Source organism: Vitis vinifera, chromosome 1 (assembly GCF_030704535.1).
Source record: "Vitis vinifera cultivar Pinot Noir 40024 chromosome 1, ASM3070453v1".
Lineage (NCBI taxonomy): Eukaryota > Viridiplantae > Streptophyta > Magnoliopsida > Vitales > Vitaceae > Vitis > Vitis vinifera.
In genome coordinates this window covers 24,780,018-24,799,055 of record NC_081805.1, presented here as the reverse complement: position 1 = coordinate 24,799,055, position 19,038 = coordinate 24,780,018, and the positions used below count along the sequence as shown (strand labels likewise).

At 31.2% G+C, this 19,038-nt stretch overlaps 2 protein-coding genes across 2 annotated transcripts; both read right to left on the bottom strand.

Moving 5' to 3' along the window:
- Positions 1-1,797: 1,797 nt before the first annotated feature.
- LOC100256255 (putative calcium-binding protein CML23) lies at positions 1,798-2,367 on the bottom strand. Its single transcript, XM_002264290.5, has one exon. It carries the CDS (start codon positions 2,297-2,299, stop codon positions 1,877-1,879), a length of 423 nt encoding a protein of 140 aa, XP_002264326.1. The 5' UTR covers positions 2,300-2,367; the 3' UTR covers positions 1,798-1,876.
- A 4,034-nt stretch (positions 2,368-6,401) lies between these two features.
- LOC104880706 (vegetative cell wall protein gp1-like) lies at positions 6,402-7,346 on the bottom strand. Its single transcript, XM_010658308.3, has one exon. It carries the CDS (start codon positions 7,344-7,346, stop codon positions 6,402-6,404), a length of 945 nt encoding a protein of 314 aa, XP_010656610.2.
- Positions 7,347-19,038: the final 11,692 nt, after the last annotated feature.

Below are 19,038 nucleotides of genomic sequence, written 5' to 3'. Positions count from 1 at the left end.
TCGACTCCAACTATCGCGCCGAGTCCATCAACTCCACCAAATATCACGCCTCCTACATTAGCAGCTGCTCCTCCCCCTATCGTCCCCACGCAGCGCCATACCCCCAAATGAGAGAGTTTTCCATCACCATCTTCTTGAAAATGCATCCAAAGACACTGCAGTTAACCATGGCTTGCGCAACACAAGAATGTTAGTGCAAATTAATGTGGATAACTCTTCGCAATAGGAAGTGAAGATGTGAAGATTCACTCTTTGTGAGTGAGCATATAATACGTACATAGCTTTTGTGGGGACGCGTAAAACGACTAGAGCTGTTGGATATGGTCATTTTTTAGAGTGAAGAACGAAGACTTAGACTAGGAAACGCGAGTGTTGGGAAAGTCAGGGAGTGCGTGTTTGAAAGGTTTGGTGGAATTTCAGTCTGTAACGGTCAAAACCCCCTAAATGTACAGCGTTTGACTTTTACTTTTTCAATCCACGTGGACATGAGGTCGTTAAGTCACTGCTGCGTGTGCAATGAGATCAAATGTAATTTTATTTACAGTTAAAAGGCACTTCTATGACTATTCAATAATACATTCAGAAAACACCCACAGGAAGAGAAATTGTAGGCGCTCAACTTAGCCGCCTTGTCTTTTCTTTTCTTTATAGATGAAGCGATTCATTGAATCATAGGTCTCAGATGGAAACTAATGAACAAAATAACATGCTAACTCCATAACTACTTCTACACGCTTTCATTAACTCCTTAGCATCAATGAGAAAGATGCTTTAATTCCCTTGGTTGGCATATTAGAAAGATATAGAATTGTTTAATAAATTAATTTAATATATAATTTAATAACTTAATTTAAGTTATTAAGCATATCAATGCTACGCGTTAAAGCACCAACTTCCATTCAAAGTTAGTTGAGTTCTTTCTTAGAATCCCAATCTTTTAATTAATCAATAAAACTTGTCATCATCGTCGTATATAACAAAATTATTGTAGGTCCAAACATCCTTTAAAGTTTGTCCCCAACAATCATGTACAAAACATAAATATGAATGTTATTATACACAAAATGTCCTACAAAATTAGTTAAGCAAATGAAAAATAATGCAAACAAAATATTTATTGAAATTAAAAATATTATGGGTACAATTTCAAGTATAATATTCTTTATAAAATAATATTTTTCCATTCGATTTTTTCTCTTTGATCACAACTTGAAGAATGACGATGATGTTTTCTTAATTTTAAAGATCAATCGAGAGTCACAAGTGGTTTATTACCAAATGAACTTGTTGAATGAGGAAAAATGCATACAACAATTCTTTTGTCATTTATTGAACTTGTAAGGAGATTTGATAAAAGTTTTTCTTTTGATGTGAAACCTCTTTTCTTGTACAAAGTTGTCTTTGGATTTTCTCCCTAAAATTTTCTTTTTAAAATTTTTCCCTCTTTTTCTTGAAATAAGTCACCTCTATTTTTACATGAAAATTGAGAATTAGAATTTTGAATTCTCCTATTTTAATTTCTTAATTCAAATTATTTAATTTTTTAATTTTAGCAACTTCTCCTCCTCATTTTACCAACAAGATAATAATAATAATAAATTTATTATTATCCTTTTATAGTCAGAGATTAATTTATTTTTATTTTTTACGAAAATTATCCATAACAGGATATTTATTTATTTTTTGCTTATCCATTTATTTATCAATTTTTAAAAACTAAATTAGTGGTAATTTAATTCACTCAAATTTTTATGTCATAGACCAAAAAGAAGAAAAAAATCATATTCCTCTTATATGTAGAAAGAATCTTTAGTACAAATCACTCTTTATAAACCTAAAAAGGATACAAATTTCACATGGAAGGTATCAAACAAGATTAAATCAACATGAGCTTGAACTCATCAAAGCTCAGAACCCCATCCCCATTTACATCAAATTGTCCGATAATAACACTGCACTCTTCCACACTTCTTGACTCTCCCAATCTACTCAGCATCCTCTTCAAGCTCTTTGGAGTAATACACCCACTCCCTTCCATCTCATACATCCTAAAGGCCTCTCTCAAATCCTCCATCTTTCTCTCTTCACCCTCTCTCTCCATCCACCCCACAAATTCTTCCAATCCCAGCAACCCATCTCCGTCCGAGTCCATCGACTCCACCACCTCCTGCGCCTCCTCCATCAGCAGCTCCTCCCCTATCTTCCCCAAGCAGCGTCGGAGCTCCGAAGGAGAGAGTTTCCCATCACCATCTTCATCGAAGCGCTTGAAAATGCGTTCATACACATCGCAGTTAATCATGGATGTGGCAACACAAGGATGTTAATGAAAATTAATGTAAATAACACTTAATTTGTAGTAAGATTTGAAGATGTGAGGATGAACACTTTGTGTGTGCATATATATAGCTGTTGTGGGGACGCGTAAAAGGAGTAGATGGAGCTGTCGGGTATAGAGATTTTGAGAGTGAAGAATCGAGACTTTACTAGGAAGTTCTGGAGAATGAAGCGAAGCGAGTGCTGGAGACGTCACGGAATGCGTATGTTCTAGATTATTGACTGTACAACGGTCAAAACCGCTTCTTTGCTTTTTCAAACCACTTGGACATGACGTGGGAATGATGCGACAAACGAGAAATTACAAAATTAAAACATAAAAAATAAAATAAAATAAAAAATAGTGGTCTTCTGTAGAACAACAAGCTAACGTCAAAACAAGTTTCAAAGTTCAAACAACCTATCTACTTCTACACACTGCCACTTACTCCTCAGCATGGATGAATGACACAACTTCTAAACTTTTTCCCAATTACATTTATTTTTAATATATTATCAAATATTTTTTTACATAAGATGAAAAAATAATTTCTTTATCATAATTAACACATTAGAAATTAGTTATGCCAAAAAGAACTTATTTTAATGTCTGATTCTTTTATTATTATTATTATGGTAAAGTAGTATAGCCACAATAAGAGAATAATTTATAAATTTATATTATAATTCTTTTTGAAAAATATTATATTTTAAGAAATAAGAACTTATTTCAAATTGCGAAGGTTTCAAAACGCCACCACCGTATCCAACTTCTCGAGCTTTGACCCAAAATGCTACACTTTAAAAAAAAAATCCATAAAGTAAACCTAATGTGAAAATAATGCCCAATCTAGTGCGTTTGTGCCACATAGGATGCCACATCATAAAACCGTAGTTGGTAACTACGGTTTTAATTTTTTAAAACATTCAAAACCGTAGTCACCAACCACGGTTTTAACTTTTTTAAAGTTAAAACCGTGGTTGGTGACTACGGCTTTGACTGTTATAAAAAAAGTCAAAGCCGTAGTCACCAACTACGGCTTCAACTTTAAATTTATATATATAAATAATTATATTACTTGATTTAAAATATTTAACTTTAATTTATTTAAATAAAAATATTATATTATTTTTATTTTAGATAGACGAAAAATATGTGCGTGATTTAATAAAAATATTAAACTTTAATTTATTTAAATAAAAATATTATATTATTTTGATTTTAGATTGACTAAAAATATGTGAGTGGTTTAATAAAAATATTTAACTTTAATTGATCTCATTATTTAAAGAATAATAATATATGAAATTAAATAATTGATGTCTTTAATTTGATATAAAAATATTTAAATAAAAATATTATATTATTTTGATTTTAGATAGACTAAAAATATGTAAGTGATTTAATAAAAATATTTAACTTTAATTTATTTAAATAAAAATATTATATTATTTTGATTTTAGATTGACTAAAAATATGTGAGTGGTTTAACAAAAATATTTAACTTTAATTGATCTCATCATTTAAAGAATAATAATATATGAAATTAAATAATTGATGTCTTTAATTTGATATAAAAATATTTAAATAAAAATATTATATTATTTTGATTTTAGATTGACTAAAAATATGTGAGTGGTTTAACAAAAATATTTAACTTTAATTGATCTCATTATTTAAAGAATAATAATATATGAAATTAAATAATTGATGTCTTTAATTTGATATAAAAATATTTAAATAAAAATATTATATTATTTTGATTTTAGATAGACTAAAAATATGTGAGTGATTTAATAAAAATATTTAACTTTAATTTATTTAAATAAAAATATTATATTATTTTGATTTTAGATTGACTAAAAATATGTGAGTGGTTTAACAAAAATATTTAACTTTAATTGATCTCATTATTTAAAGAATAATAATATATGAAATTAAATAATTGATGCCTTTAATTTGATATAAAAATATTTAAATAAAAATATTATATTATTTTGATTTTAGATTGACTAAAAATATGTGAGTGGTTTAACAAAAATATTTAACTTTAATTGATCTCATTATTTAAAGAATAATAATATATGAAATTAAATAATTGATGTCTTTAATTTGATATAAAAATATTTAAATAAAAATATTATATTATTTTGATTTTAGATAGACTAAAAATATGTGAGTGATTTAATAAAATTATTTAACTTTAATTTATTTAAATAAAAATATTATATTATTTTGATTTTAGATTGACTAAAAATATGTGAGTGATTTAATAAAAATATTTAACTTTAATTTATTTAAATAAAAATATTGTATTATTTTGATTTTAGATTGACTAAAAATATGTGAGTGGTTTAATAAAAATATTTAACTTTAATCTCATTATTTAAAGAATAATAATATATGAAATTAAATAATTGATGTCTTTAATTTGATATAAAAATATTTAAATAAAAATATTATATTATTTTGATTTTAGATAGACTAAAAATATGTGAGTGATTTAATAAAATTATTTAACTTTAATTTATTTAAATAAAAATATTATATTATTTTGATTTTAGATTGACTAAAAATATGTGAGTGGTTTAATAAAAATATTTAACTTTAATTGATCTCATTATTTAAAGAATAATAATATATGAAATTAAATAATTGATGTCTTTAATTTGATATAAAAATATTTAAATAAAAATATTATATTATTTTGATTTTAGATTGACTAAAAATATGTGAGTGGTTTAACAAAAATATTTAACTTTAATTGATCTCATTATTTAAAGAATAATAATATATGAAATTAAATAATTGATGTCTTTAATTTGATATAAAAATATTTAAATAAAAATATTATATTATTTTGATTTTAGATAGACTAAAAATATGTGAGTGATTTAATAAAATTATTTAACTTTAATTTATTTAAATAAAAATATTATATTATTTTGATTTTAGATTGACTAAAAATATGTGAGTGGTTTAATAAAAATATTTAACTTTAATTGATCTCATTATTTAAAGAATAATAATATATGAAATTAAATAATTGATGTCTTTAATTTGATATAAAAATATTTTGGTTTAGTTTTATTAAAATATTTGACATTATACTCAATATAAATATAATTAGTTAAAAATATAATATTTTATGCCCTCATAATGAAGAATATTATATTATTTTGTAACTTTGTACAAAAATTAAAGCCAATTATGCATTTGTACAAAACATAATATGACTTCAAGTGGGTAAATAATTGGAAAATTACTTAAATACAACAAAAATAATTTTATTTTCTCCAATTTTTTCCTTTCAAAATGGGATCAAAATGGAATGGAATGGAAAGGCTTAAAATTTTAAACCTAAAATGTCAACCTAATAGAATTTGTTTTTCCACTTCTTAAAATATAGAATTGTAGAAAGAAAATACCTATGTTTTTCCAATCAATTCACCATTTAGTTTAACTGTTTTGGTAAATAAATGAAAATGCTTTTAGAACATTTTTGTAAATTCATTGAGAATAAGAAAAATGTTCCTTATTGGGTTTTAACGGGAGTTTTGGACAAAAATGATTTCTTTAAAACAAAAAATTCATAAATTAATTTTATTCTCAAAATAATTTTCAATGTGATGTGTGTCTTATTCATGAGGGTATTTACATCATAAAACTGTAATTGGTAATTATGATTTTTGATAGTATTTACATCATCAAATTAATTTTTTTTTTTAAATAGTCAAAATAGTAGTTGGTGATCATAGCTTTAAATTTAAACATAAAACCAATTTTTTTAAGTTCAAATTTTAAATCATGCGAATGTTCAATTTTTTAAGAATTATTTTGATTGGAGGTTAAGATTGTAAATTAGTTTTAATGCATTATTTTTTCTATATTGATATAGTGTTGTTGTAACTAATTAGTTACACATTTTTAAATTGTCGAATTGCTATATATATATAAGTTCAATTTAAGTTTAAAATTGATCATATTTTCATTTAAATATATAATAATTTGTTCATAATAATAAATAAATAAATAAGTTAACAACATAATGCAAATGAAAATAAACACAAAAACTAAAAACCAGTCCTCAATGAGTGCCACATGATGGGGTCTTCCTCTTTCTCTGCGGACGCCTATGATAAAGAGACATCTCTGTGGAATTTATCTGTGCAATCTGCCATGTCTCGGTATGTATAGGTTGAGATGGAGCTGATGGAGGCAAGACTCGACGTCTACGTGGACCACGACGTCTCCTAGGTGGACATACATCAAACTGTGTAACATGTGTAAGGGTATGATGCATGGTAGTCTCTATGGGAAGAGGTGTAGGTGATGGTAAAGTGGTAGATGGTGGGGCGACCTCAGGTACAGTGATATCTGATATGGTAGCATCTAGGAGAGGTGATATAGGAGATGGAAGAATGACATCTACTGTAGTGGTAGCTGGTGCAATAACATCTGATATAGTGGGCTCGAGGAGAGGAAATATAAGTGATGATGGTGAGGTGACATGTGGTGTAGTGGTCTCCTCGAGACAAGGTAGAGGTGATGGTAGATTAGTAGATAGTGGGGTAGTCTCTGGTGTAGTGACATCAGGTATAGTGGCGTCTGTGGGAGGAAATACAGGTGATGGTAGAGTGGTATCTGATACGACATGCTCTAAGGGAGAAGGTCTAGGTGAAGGTGATGGTAGGGGTGAAGGGGGAAGTGTGGAAACCTCAGGTGCAAATGGGGTAGATGATGTGGATGGTGCTAACATGGTCTCGGGTGGATGCATAGATCGTCGAGGCTGTCGACCAACTCGCCCACCATCTCTCCTACTATCTCTCCCTCGGCCTCGAATAGGCTGCATCCTAACTGTAGTGGCTGACATAGGTGGTCTCATAGATGGGTATGATGATGTAGGCGACTGACGGGCAAAATGTATGCGATGGTCCTCTCCAATAACATGCAAAATATCAATAGCAATCCGATGAATGTCGCCTAACGCACCTGAAGTAGGCCCAGCAGATCGACTAGCAATCTCAACCATACCAGTGATCTATTAAAAAAAAAAAAAAGTTAAACAGACGAAGATGATTTTTAATTAATTAAAATTTAATAAACCATTTATAAATTTAAAAAAATCTTACCAACAACTGAGTAGCTGCTGCTGTACTATGATACCTCATCTGATCTCTATGGAGAGGGGGTGTGATCAAACGTCATGTAATACGTCGGTACCACTCCATATATGGATCATGAAACTGCATAGCACCCACCATAGGTGGTGCCGTCACAATACGCTCCGCACGACTAGCCCATAAGGTAATATACTGTGCATGAAATGCCTCCCAATCATACTTATGTCGTCCTCGCCTATCCACGGAATGGAGGTGTTGCTCTATGGAACAAGATGGAGGTATCCCTTGTTGGAGGCCAAACTGTCGCAACACTCGCTCCGGTCGATGCCACTCGACAATGTCAAAGCAGATAAGAGGTGACATCGTCCTCCAAATCTCCTGGTCTGCTAGAGATATCGCCGGAAGATGGGCAACTAAGTCTCCCATGTAAGGCTCCCATAAAACCTGTTAAAATCAACATTTGAAATTAATAAAGTTAACGTTTATATGGTTAACAATAGCACATTAGATCTTATATGTACCTGGTCATGGGTCTGTGCATCTAATTGGTCTCGATAAAATGTCAACACACGTGATGGGTTTTGAGCCCATGATAAAGGTACTCTCCACCTACATCCTAACGGATCAGCCGGTAAACCCTCATGTAACAATGCCTCATCCTGTAATCCCTGCTCTAAATGCTCAGCTGGTAAATCATCGACTGCATCATGCTCTAAATGTTGGGCTGCTGGAGGGGCTGGTGGTCGACCAAAATCGGGTCGACCCAGGTGGAGTCTCTCCCAAGACCATAACTGCAAAAAAAATGTAACATTAAAATTTTACTTAAATTATAAACTTCAAACAACTAGAAATTTCAATCTAATGTGAATAATTAATTATACCTGTAATAATGTCACACATCCAGCAATATCGGTGGCACCATCCAAACTCGCTCGACACAACTCCCTATATAGGTATGCTAATACTGCACTACCCCAACTATACATAGATGTCTGAGTCAAGTCTCTAAGAAGTGGGAGATAACACATATGTATGTGAGTACCCTTCTTGTCTGTAAATAGCGCTGAACCTATGAGTCCTAATATGAAAGCCCGTGCATACTGCTCTAATGTGGCATCATCTAAATCAACTGGTGGATGAGAGAACTGGTGACATAGCCATCGTGTCGATATCGCTGATCCTCTAATCTCAGATGTAGGGGGAGTCACCCCTAAAAGTTCATAACATAGCAATGACCAATCTATATCACATGTGCCAGTGATGGGAAGCCCATGAATACGAAGACCTAATATGACAGCAACATCCTGTAAAGTAATGGTCATCTCCCCAACAGGTAAGTGAAATGTGTGTGTCTCAGGACGCCATCTCTCAACTAGACTAGTGATCAATCCCCAATCTAGTGTAATGTGTCCAATACGATATACACCATAAAATCCAGATCGAATAATATAAGGTTGAAGACGAGGATCCATCTCCCACTCCCGCATAAACCTAGATATATGTTGTCGACAAGTCAAGACTGAAGCAAGCTGTAAAAATACAAATAAATCATTTAGATAATAAACTGCAATTTTTTTCATTCTTTAAAGAGATATTATGTGTTTTCATATACATACCTGACCAGAGTCAACTAAATGAGACCTATGTCTATCCTGTAGAACCAAAATAGACGTATCTAATGGATCTGGATCAGAACTATGTCCTCTATACTCCATATCTGTAACAAAATTGTGAAGATAAATAAACAATACTTATTGTTTTTAAATAAAAATATTTTTAATGGAAAAGTTTTAAAAATTTATGGAGTTTTCCATATATTAAGTATATATCAATTTGATAAATTTAAGTAGATCAATTCATTTATGACCAATAAACAAGTCATACTAGTTTAAAATAAAATTAGAAATACAAATACAATGAAGCATTTTGTTAACATTTTTAATAGAAAATTTAAAAATTTTGACAGAGTTTCCCCTATAATATGGACATTATTCCAAATACAAATAACCTGATTAGACAAATAACATCAATATTTATAATCAAACCAAAGCCCATAATTGAATAAAGGTAGTATCATAGTAGCTTACATCACAATATCCAAGAAAATTACATGCACACATCACAAGGTCTAATCAACTCTATTACTGTTTTGACAAGAACGACGATTGTGGCCACTTTGTTTGCATAACCCACACGTAATAGAAGTCTTGCCCTCTCTGACATCCATTTCATTATGCAAACGACTTGATTTAGGTCGTCCACTCGATGCACGTTTCATCGACTCAGAAGGCATGATAATCGGGCCATCATAAGGAGGCCACTCATATACATTGAAAATGGGATGGAACAAGGGTGCCCAAGTATTATAGTACGATTGTGTACTGTAGTAGTGTTGAACAAGTGGTCTAAAATCAACTGAACGAAAATGACATGCTGCTAGAATATGACTACATGGGAATCCATATATGAGTGTTTTACCACACGTGCATGCATACTCCTGTAAGTTGACGCGATATGTTCGACCACCAGTTGAACTACTCTTAGTACCCCTATTACTCTTCACATGGAATTGTCCTTGGATGTGATCATATAAAACAATCTCATGAGATCCCGCCTTAACCACATTTGCCTTCATCTTAGCATCAACATATGGAGTGTATTCCTCACTTGAAGCAAGTCGATTAGCACCTTGTTCCCTTCTCACAACAAAGTAACTATTTAGCCGAAAAAATGTCAATTGAACCAAAGCAGTTACGGGTAAGCTACGAGCCCCTTTAAGCACACTATTGAACACCTCCGACATGTTTGTAGTCATGATGCCATACCTTCGACCTCCGTCATGAGAGAGTGCCCATTTCTCAAAAGGAATTGCTTCCAACCATTGTTGTGCGGCTGCATTAATCCTCCCAATTGTGTTCATATGTTTATTGAATTTTTCAATCTTGGTTGCTAAGGCTGCTCTGCACATCAGATTTTTCAATATTTTATCCTTGAATCGAGTCATAAAATTGCTAGCAAGATGACGCATACAAACCCTATGATATGCGTATGGCTCAGACCAACCAAGATGAACATTGCTCATTGCAGCCATAATGCCTGGATGTCGATCTGATATAACACAAAGTTTCCTCCTATTAGTGACTCTTGTTCTAATACATGCCAAAAACCATCCCCAACTATCAACATTCTCACCCTCTGTTAGGGCAAAAGCCAATGGGAATAACTTATTATTTCCATCACAACCCATAGCAATCATTAAAGTGCCTTTATACTTCCCATACAAATGTGTACCATCAATACTGAGTACAGGCCGACAATGCTTGAATCCTTCAATAGATGGCTGAAATGTCCAAAAAACTCGTTGAAATATTTCTGTATTCTCCATAATACCAGGAAATGTTTTTGAAACTACAACACATCCTGGATTTGCCTGCTCTAAGGCAATGAAAAAATGTGGCAGCTCTGCATATGACTTATAAAAATCACCAAATAAGTTTGTAAGAGCTTTAAGCTTCGCTTTAGATGCCTTCTTGTATGATATTTGGTATCCGAATTTCTCCACAATACTTGCTTGAATAGCAGCCACTGACAATGTGAATTGTGCCTTAATCATTCCTTGGATATGAGCAGCAATCAAGTTGGAATCTAATTGTTGATGATCCCGATTCAAGCAAGGATTTACACATTTGTGAGGACCATTGTATTTATTGATTGCAAATGAAGTTGTACCTTTTACAACCATAGCACGAAGTTTCCATGGACATTGTGATTGCTCAGCCTTCTTGCATCTTAGAACCAACAACTTTGTAGTTGACGAAACAACAACGTACTCTTGGTGTTGACTTAAAGAGTACAACTTCGCAGCATGTTGTAAATCTGCTTTTGAATTAAAAACTTGGCCAACCATGAACTCTCCACCTGAGTTTCCAATATTAGTGTTCCCCCATGGGGTCCAGTCACTTGAAACGGCGTTACCAATGTTTTCTACATTTTCAAACTGCAATGATGGTGCCGAGTGATACTGAACAGGGGAATACTCTACCGGAGACATATCTCCCTTGTTCACTTTCCATTGCTTCGTGAAGAGCTAAGAAAGATGAAACAACATTAACATTATTGTTTTCCTCATCAATAAATTCGAACACCCCATCGCCATCATGTTGAACATCTTCTGCTCTCTCACTTTGATCATCACCTTCTTGGGATTCACATTCTTCTTCATTTTCATCTGCTCTACACTCATAAGTCATTGCAACTGGGGCACTACTAGGTCCACAACCATACTCAAATTCCTCAACATTATCATTTTGTCCGAGTAATAATTGTGTGAAGTTACCCAAAAATTGCCCCCTCTCCCGTGGTTGTACTGGCACTTGTTCAATATACAATTCAATTTCGTCCATTCCAAATGTGTTAACCAATTTCAACATTTGAGATAAACTATTATCATCCCATATTGGACAAGGTTGAAACCTATTTTCCCTTTTCAAAGGATATCTACAGTTGAGGACTAATTGAAATTGTTTTTTGTCAATGCCAGTTCTCGAGTATATCATAGATAACAACTGTTCATAGGTTGAACCAACAGGCACATACAAAGGCACAATTACAGCTAGATCCCCAATATACTTTACATCTGTTTCTGTCCTCAACATTTTTCCTTTACAAAAGCAAATCACAGGAATAATAGATTCAGACATGATTTACCTACAAAAAATACAATATCAAATGGTTTAATAATCAATGAAAATAATAGCAAGAGAAATTGCATATAATATTTTAACATGTGAATACACAATTATATAATAAAACACATTTTTAGACATTAGGAGGAAAAATATAAATCACTTCATAATAATAATTTTTTTATTTAAATAGTTATCTATGATACAAATATAATCATAGATAAATGTTTTATAGAATTTTAATTTAAAACTTAGGTAGTGGGCTATAAATCAATAAATGTTGAGTTAAAAAATTACAATAACCTTAAAATTAAATAAAAAATAATCCACCAAAATTTTTTTATTATAAAATATCATATATTAAAATAAAATTGAATGTTATGAACTATTAAATAATATATAATTTAAAGAATTATGTTATTATTCATGAATCAATTGATATTTGATTAAAGCTAAAAGTCGAAAAAAAAAAATCAAAATCAAAATCAAATAAAAGTAACTGACCAAAAAAATATATATTAATAAAATATCAATTACACAATTATAAAAATTTGATATGTGTTTATTCTGTTTTTGGAAAGCTAGGTTCCTTCTTTTGACTAGTTTCATTGATCAGGAGCTGTCTAGATGAGAAATTGTGTGTGAAGATGAATCAATAACCTAGGATAAATCAACAATTTCATATGAATTACCAAATTGCAGATCTAAAACAGGGGACAACATGGGATATGGGAAGCATGACCTCAAAAAGATAGTAGAACCAAGGATGAGACATCAGTTTTCATGGATATATTGGCAGTTGGATTTTACGAATATACTAGGATATATCGGGAAATATCAGTGGAAATTTTGACAAATAAATCGAAGGAAGAAATTTTGAGGGAAAAAAAAAAGAAAAAACAAGAAATAATACGCATATTCAAGTTATTACTTTTATATTATATATATATATATATATATATTATTTCTAATATTTGATAATAAATTAATAATATATAGAACTTGAAAACACATTTTACATTGATATATCTAAAAGATACAAAAGAAATGATGATATATGTATGATTTTTAAAATATTTGTAATTTTTTTTTCTATTAAGTTTAATTAATAAAAAAAAATATGAACAAAGACTCATTAAAAAATTTATAATAATCATTTTTATATTTTTAATACTTAAATCAAATTTGGAAATAAGATAATTAAAATTAAATTATTTATTAGATGTTTATTTTAATATCTTATGTATGATAAAAATGTATTAAAAATATATTTGTCTCCAAAATTCCTTTATTTTTTTTATTAAAATGAGAAAAATAAAAATTTGTCTGTGTGTATATATATTTATTAACAATTGTAAAACCAAAAATCACATTAGTCCCACTGGTCATGAACTCTTTTGCCATGTATAAGAACAAGGGGGTATGAATCCCAATATGGTTTTCCCAAAATTTAAATTATTTATGTTGTCTACCATATGAAGTAACAACCATCTAGAGTGGCAACAAAAAGGTCAAGATCAGATTCTGATGGCTAGGATAAAGGCCTTGAACCCACTTTAATAATAGCAACCATTACTTTGTTTTCGTGTACACACTTTCCTCTCTAAATACAAGGCAAAAAAAAAAATTATGTAAATGAAGGGCTCTCATTTTTTCTTCTTCAAACTTGGCAACTTCCATACATATCAAGAAGAGAACTATTAGGCAAATCATAAGTGGAAGGAAATTAACAAAAGTTGAACTGTTACAAACTTATACTAGAGGCCTTCTACTCCAAGTGTACTTTTTCTCTTTTTCACATTAATTACTTTTCTGCATGGAAAATGAAAGCAAAAGAGAAAAACATGTCCCTTGACACTTTCCATACCAAACAATCCATGGTCAGCGTTTTTGTCTATTTTACTTGTAACTTTTATGCATTGCACCTCATTCACCATTTTTGTATTTCTCAAAAACTAGCTAGCTAGGTTCTGTTTGACAATCTTTAATTGGTAGGAATAAACTTCTTTTTGAGAACCCAAATATAGAAGTTTTTTTTTTTTTTTTTGCTCGAGATACTGTACACTTATGAAATAATACAAAATTTTCCAACTTATTCTCATTATTTTTAGATTAATTTTCAAAACACTCTACAAAAAAAATATGTGAAAATCCTTAAACTTATTCAAACAAACCACTCTATGTTTAGGATAAATTTTCAAAAGCTATTTCCAGTCTACAACTTACCAAACATTGAAAAACTATTGTTTGTTCTAAAAACAAAAACTTTTTTAGAAAATAGGCCCCCTAAAGGATCCATAAGCACAAGATGAATAGGGCAAAGATCAGGGAGATCAATAAAAAAGGATCACACAGTAAGATCTATTAACATAGTGCTCAATCTAAACAACCTTGTTCACAAAAAAAAAAAAAAAAAAAACAATGGGTCTAGTTTTTTCATGAGTTTTACAGTGGTATGTATTCAAATTTCCATGGAATGTTTTTGACAGTGAGAAACGTAAGATTCAACCCATAAGAAGGGAGAAAAACCAAGCTTTGAAGCTTACCTATCCACAAATACAGGAGAGCAACCTCAGAAGAAGAAGAAGAAGAAGAAGAAGAAGAAGAAGAAGAATATGCTTGTACTAAAGCTTTTGATTAAGGTTTAATTTGGAAGAGAAGGGCAAAGAGATTCTTGAGGTAAACCAAAACAGCAGCAGGAGAAGAAGAAGAAGCTGAAAGAATAACTAAAAAGGAAGTTGATCATGAGCCCTGCCCTTCATTCAATTCATCTGTTTCCCATGCAAATATATATGATGTAAGTCCGAATATTGGCTAAAAATCCAGAAACACAGATAATAAATTTAAAAATTATTTTTTACATTAAGGGTTTCAAGTAAAATTTTGAAAATAATTGACAGATAGTTTAAAAAATTATCCTCAAAAATTGTTTTTTATAACAATTTTAAAAAACAGTACTAGACAAGTTCTAATAATTTCTTATTGAGTGGGAGAATGAGAGAAAATACAAATAAAATAATTAAAAATCTCATATATACCAACTGATGAAGGATTGAATGTTCTAGTTTTGAACTTTTCATTAGTTCAATAAAATTACAATCAAAGGAATGAGAATTTCTGTAGATGCAAAGAAGAGAATAGATTTAACAATAAAAAATCCTTAAATTATGTTCAATCAGAATCTCACAGGAAGCTGAATGGAAAAAAAATCAAGTATCACCAAACTAAAGAACTATAAAAACAAATCTCAAGGTTCTAGGAAAAAACATTTGCGTAAATTTTGAGAATGGGTTTAAGATTCTTGCTCAAATATTTGAAGATATACCATCTGAGTGGTCCCCTCACTCTTGGTAACAAATATTTGAAGATATTTTCTATTTCTATAACAAAAATCACCGGAGTTTTTTTACAGTGGTCCCCTCCATTTTTGGCATCTTTAACAAAAAGAAATCCATACTGGTCCCCCATTCCATATCCGTTTTGTTTACCAAAAAAACCATTTTCTTTCTGCTAAGCTCAAATTCAAAATAAAATCAAACATGTCTTTACCAAACAGAAACCAAACAAATCTACAACAACAAACCAAACAGATTTACAAAAAAAAAAAAACATTAAAATTTACGATTAACTAAAAAATTCATAAATCTTACCTGACAACGACTTCCAAAATTTGAATTTGAACTATGGATGCAATGGGAAGGATGAAACCCTAAAGGGAAGAACGAAACCCTAAAGGGAAGAACAAAGCCCTAAAGAGAAGAAAGCCAATCGGGGAAATGGAGAAACCTAATGGGAAAGGGACAGAAAAGGAATTCAAAACCGTAGTTACCAACTACGGTTTTGACCAATTTAAAAAAATTCAAAACCGTAGTTACCAACTACGGTTTTATGATGTGGCGTTCCACGTGGCCCAGACGCACTAGATTGGGCATTATTTTCATATTCGGTTTAGTTTATGCATTTTTTTTTTTAAATACAGCATTTTGGGTCAAAGCAAAGCGAAGTTGCTATGCAGCGCTTGTCACATCAGCCCTACTTCTCAAATTGCGTAGGTTGACTCACATCATAGTAGCCTAGTAAACTATATATCCCCACAAATGCTAAGAGCTACTGCCAGCCATTGGAAAGGTGCTCTTAAGAGCTGAGAGCTGCAACTGCATCTACACTTCATGGACAGACGACAACGGTATGCCCTCGTTATTGAGAAGGCTTTTGTGTATTTTTTTTATTTTATTATTGAATTTCATTAATTACTTGTTGATTAGACACTCAAAAGTAATTTTATTTTCTTGACAGGAGCAAGAGCAAGGATTAAATTCCTTCATAGAGTAAGATCAAGGATCAAGTAAACCCCTTGAGATCTAAGTTTTTTTCGGCTACCTTTCAATATTAGGTGTCCTCCTTGCAGTGAAATATCAAGGCGTCAGCATTTCCCTATTTGAGGAACATAAAGGGATTATATATTTTTTTGTTATTGTTATTTCCATTTATGTTGGAACAATTATTGTTGGTAAAAAGCTCGGGCCCATTCGACTCCTCTCTGCCACAATTGCCCCAATCTTACTTTCTTCATTTTAGTTCCAGAATTAGGATGGCCGGCACTTGGTTTATGGGTCATCCTTGCAGCAAAAATGGCATGGGACTACTTACGGCAACTATATCATTATCTTCTTCACCAAGCAAGTCATGTATTCTCATTTGCCACACTCATAACTCGTAATTCCACATCTGAAGAGGAATCACAAGAGCCTCCGGTTTAGACTCCATTTCTCCTATTTGAATACCAGGTCTGATGCTCAAAACACTCCAAGAGATACTGATCAACAGCCTTGAGGAGATCTCTGGCGTTTTTTAAATCCATTAAAACAAAAATAGAAGATCAGTAAATAAAAAATGGTCACTGAGCAGAAAATTTTTTTGAAAGAGGAATTAGAAATCATCTGAGCTCATCATCAACTCCAACCGCTCTTCTTTCTCCTCAACAGAAACTATCCGTCTCAAAGATTTTTAACTTTATACTAAACAAAATAAAGGTAAGACAGATTTGCACATGAACACTAAACAACAGATGTGTCTTCAAATTAACAACTAAGCAGCAGAAATTTTCAAGCCTCTAAAAAGAGCATTATCAGCCTAAAACCCCCCCAAAAAACCATTGCAATATTCCAAAGAAACACAAGAACGTTTTTCATCACGCCTCCTACATTAGCAGCAGCTCCTCCCCCTATCGTCCCCACGCAGCGCCATACCTCCAAATGAGAGAGTTTTCCATCACCATCTTCTTGAAAATGCATCCAAAGACACTGCAGTTAACCATGGCTTGCGCAACACAAGAACGTTAGTGCAAATTAATGTGGATAACTCTTTGCAATAGGAAGTGAAGATGTGAAGATCCACTCTTTGTGAGTGAGCATATAATACGTACATAGCTTTTGTGGGGACGCGTAAAATGACTAGAGCTGTTGGATATGGTCATTTTTTAGAGTGAAGAATGAAGACTTGGACTAGGAAACGCGAGTGTTGGGAAAGTCAGGGAGTGCGTGTTTGAAAGGTTTGGTGGAATTTCAGTCTGTAACGGTCAAAACCCCCGTAAATGTACAGCGTTTGACTTTTACTTTCTCAATCCACGTGGACATGAGGTCGTTAAGTCACTGCTACGTGTGCAATGAGATCAAATGTATTCAATAATACATTCAGAAAACACCCACAGGAAGAGAAATTGTAGGCGCTCAACTCAGCCGCCTTGTCTTTTCTTTTCTTTATAGATGAAGCGATTCATTGAGTCATAGGTCTCAGTTGAAAACTAATGAACAAAATAACATGCTAACTCCATAACTACTTCTACACGCTTTCATTAACTCCTTAGCATCAATGAGAAAGATGCTTTAATTCCCTTGGTTGGCATATTAGACAAATATAGAATTGTTTAATAAATTAATTTAATATATGATTTAATCACTTAATTTAAGTTATTAAGACGTTAAAGCATCAACTTCCATTCAGAGTTAGTTGAGTTCTTTCTTAGAATCCTAGTCCCTTAATCAATAAAACTTGTCATCATCGTAGTATATAACAAAATTATTGCAGGTCCAAACATCCTTCAAGGTTTGTCCCAAACAATCATGTACAGAACATATATATATATATATATATATAAATGTTATTGTAGGTATAAAATGTCATGCAAAATTAGTAAAACAAATGGAAAAATAATACAAACAAAATATTTGTTGAAATTAAAAATATTGTGGGTACAATCTCAAATATAATATTCTTTACAAAATAATATTTTCCTTCGATTTTTTCGCTTTAACCATAACTTGAAGAATGACGATGACGTTTTCTTAATTTTGAAGATCAATCGAAGGTCACAAATGACTTATTCTCGAATGAATTTGTTGAATGAGGAAAAACCTATGTAGCAATTCTTTTGTCATTTATCAAACTTGTAGGAAGATTTGACAAAACTCTTTTTTTTTATGTAAATCCTCTTTTCTTGTACAAAGTTGCTTTTAGATTTTCTCCCTAAAATTTTCTTTTTAATTTTTCTTTATTTTTGAATTTTTCCCTCTTTTTCTTGAAATAAGTCACCACTATTTATACATGAAGATAGGGAATTTGAATTTTGAATTCTCCTATTTTAATTTTTTAATTCAAATGATTTAATTTCTTAATTTTAGCAACTTCTCCTCTTTGAAAGGTTTTACCAAAAAGATAATAATAATAATATATTTATTATTATTCTTATTATTATCCTTTTATAGTTGGTGATTATTATTATTATTATTATTTTTTATGAAACTTGTCCATAGGAGAATATCTATTTTGTTTTTGCTTATCCATTTATTTATCAATTTTTGAAGACTAAATTTGTGGTAATTTAATTTACTAAAATTTTTATATCATAGGCCGAAAA

What these genes read in the sequence shown, in the direction of transcription:
- LOC100256255 (XM_002264290.5), bottom strand. Translation starts at nt 2,299, where the DNA reads ATGATTAACTGCGATGTGTATGAACGCATTTTCAAGCGCTTCGATGAA.
- LOC104880706 (XM_010658308.3), bottom strand. Translation starts at nt 7,346, where the DNA reads ATGGTTGAGATTGCTAGTCGATCTGCTGGGCCTACTTCAGGTGCGTTA.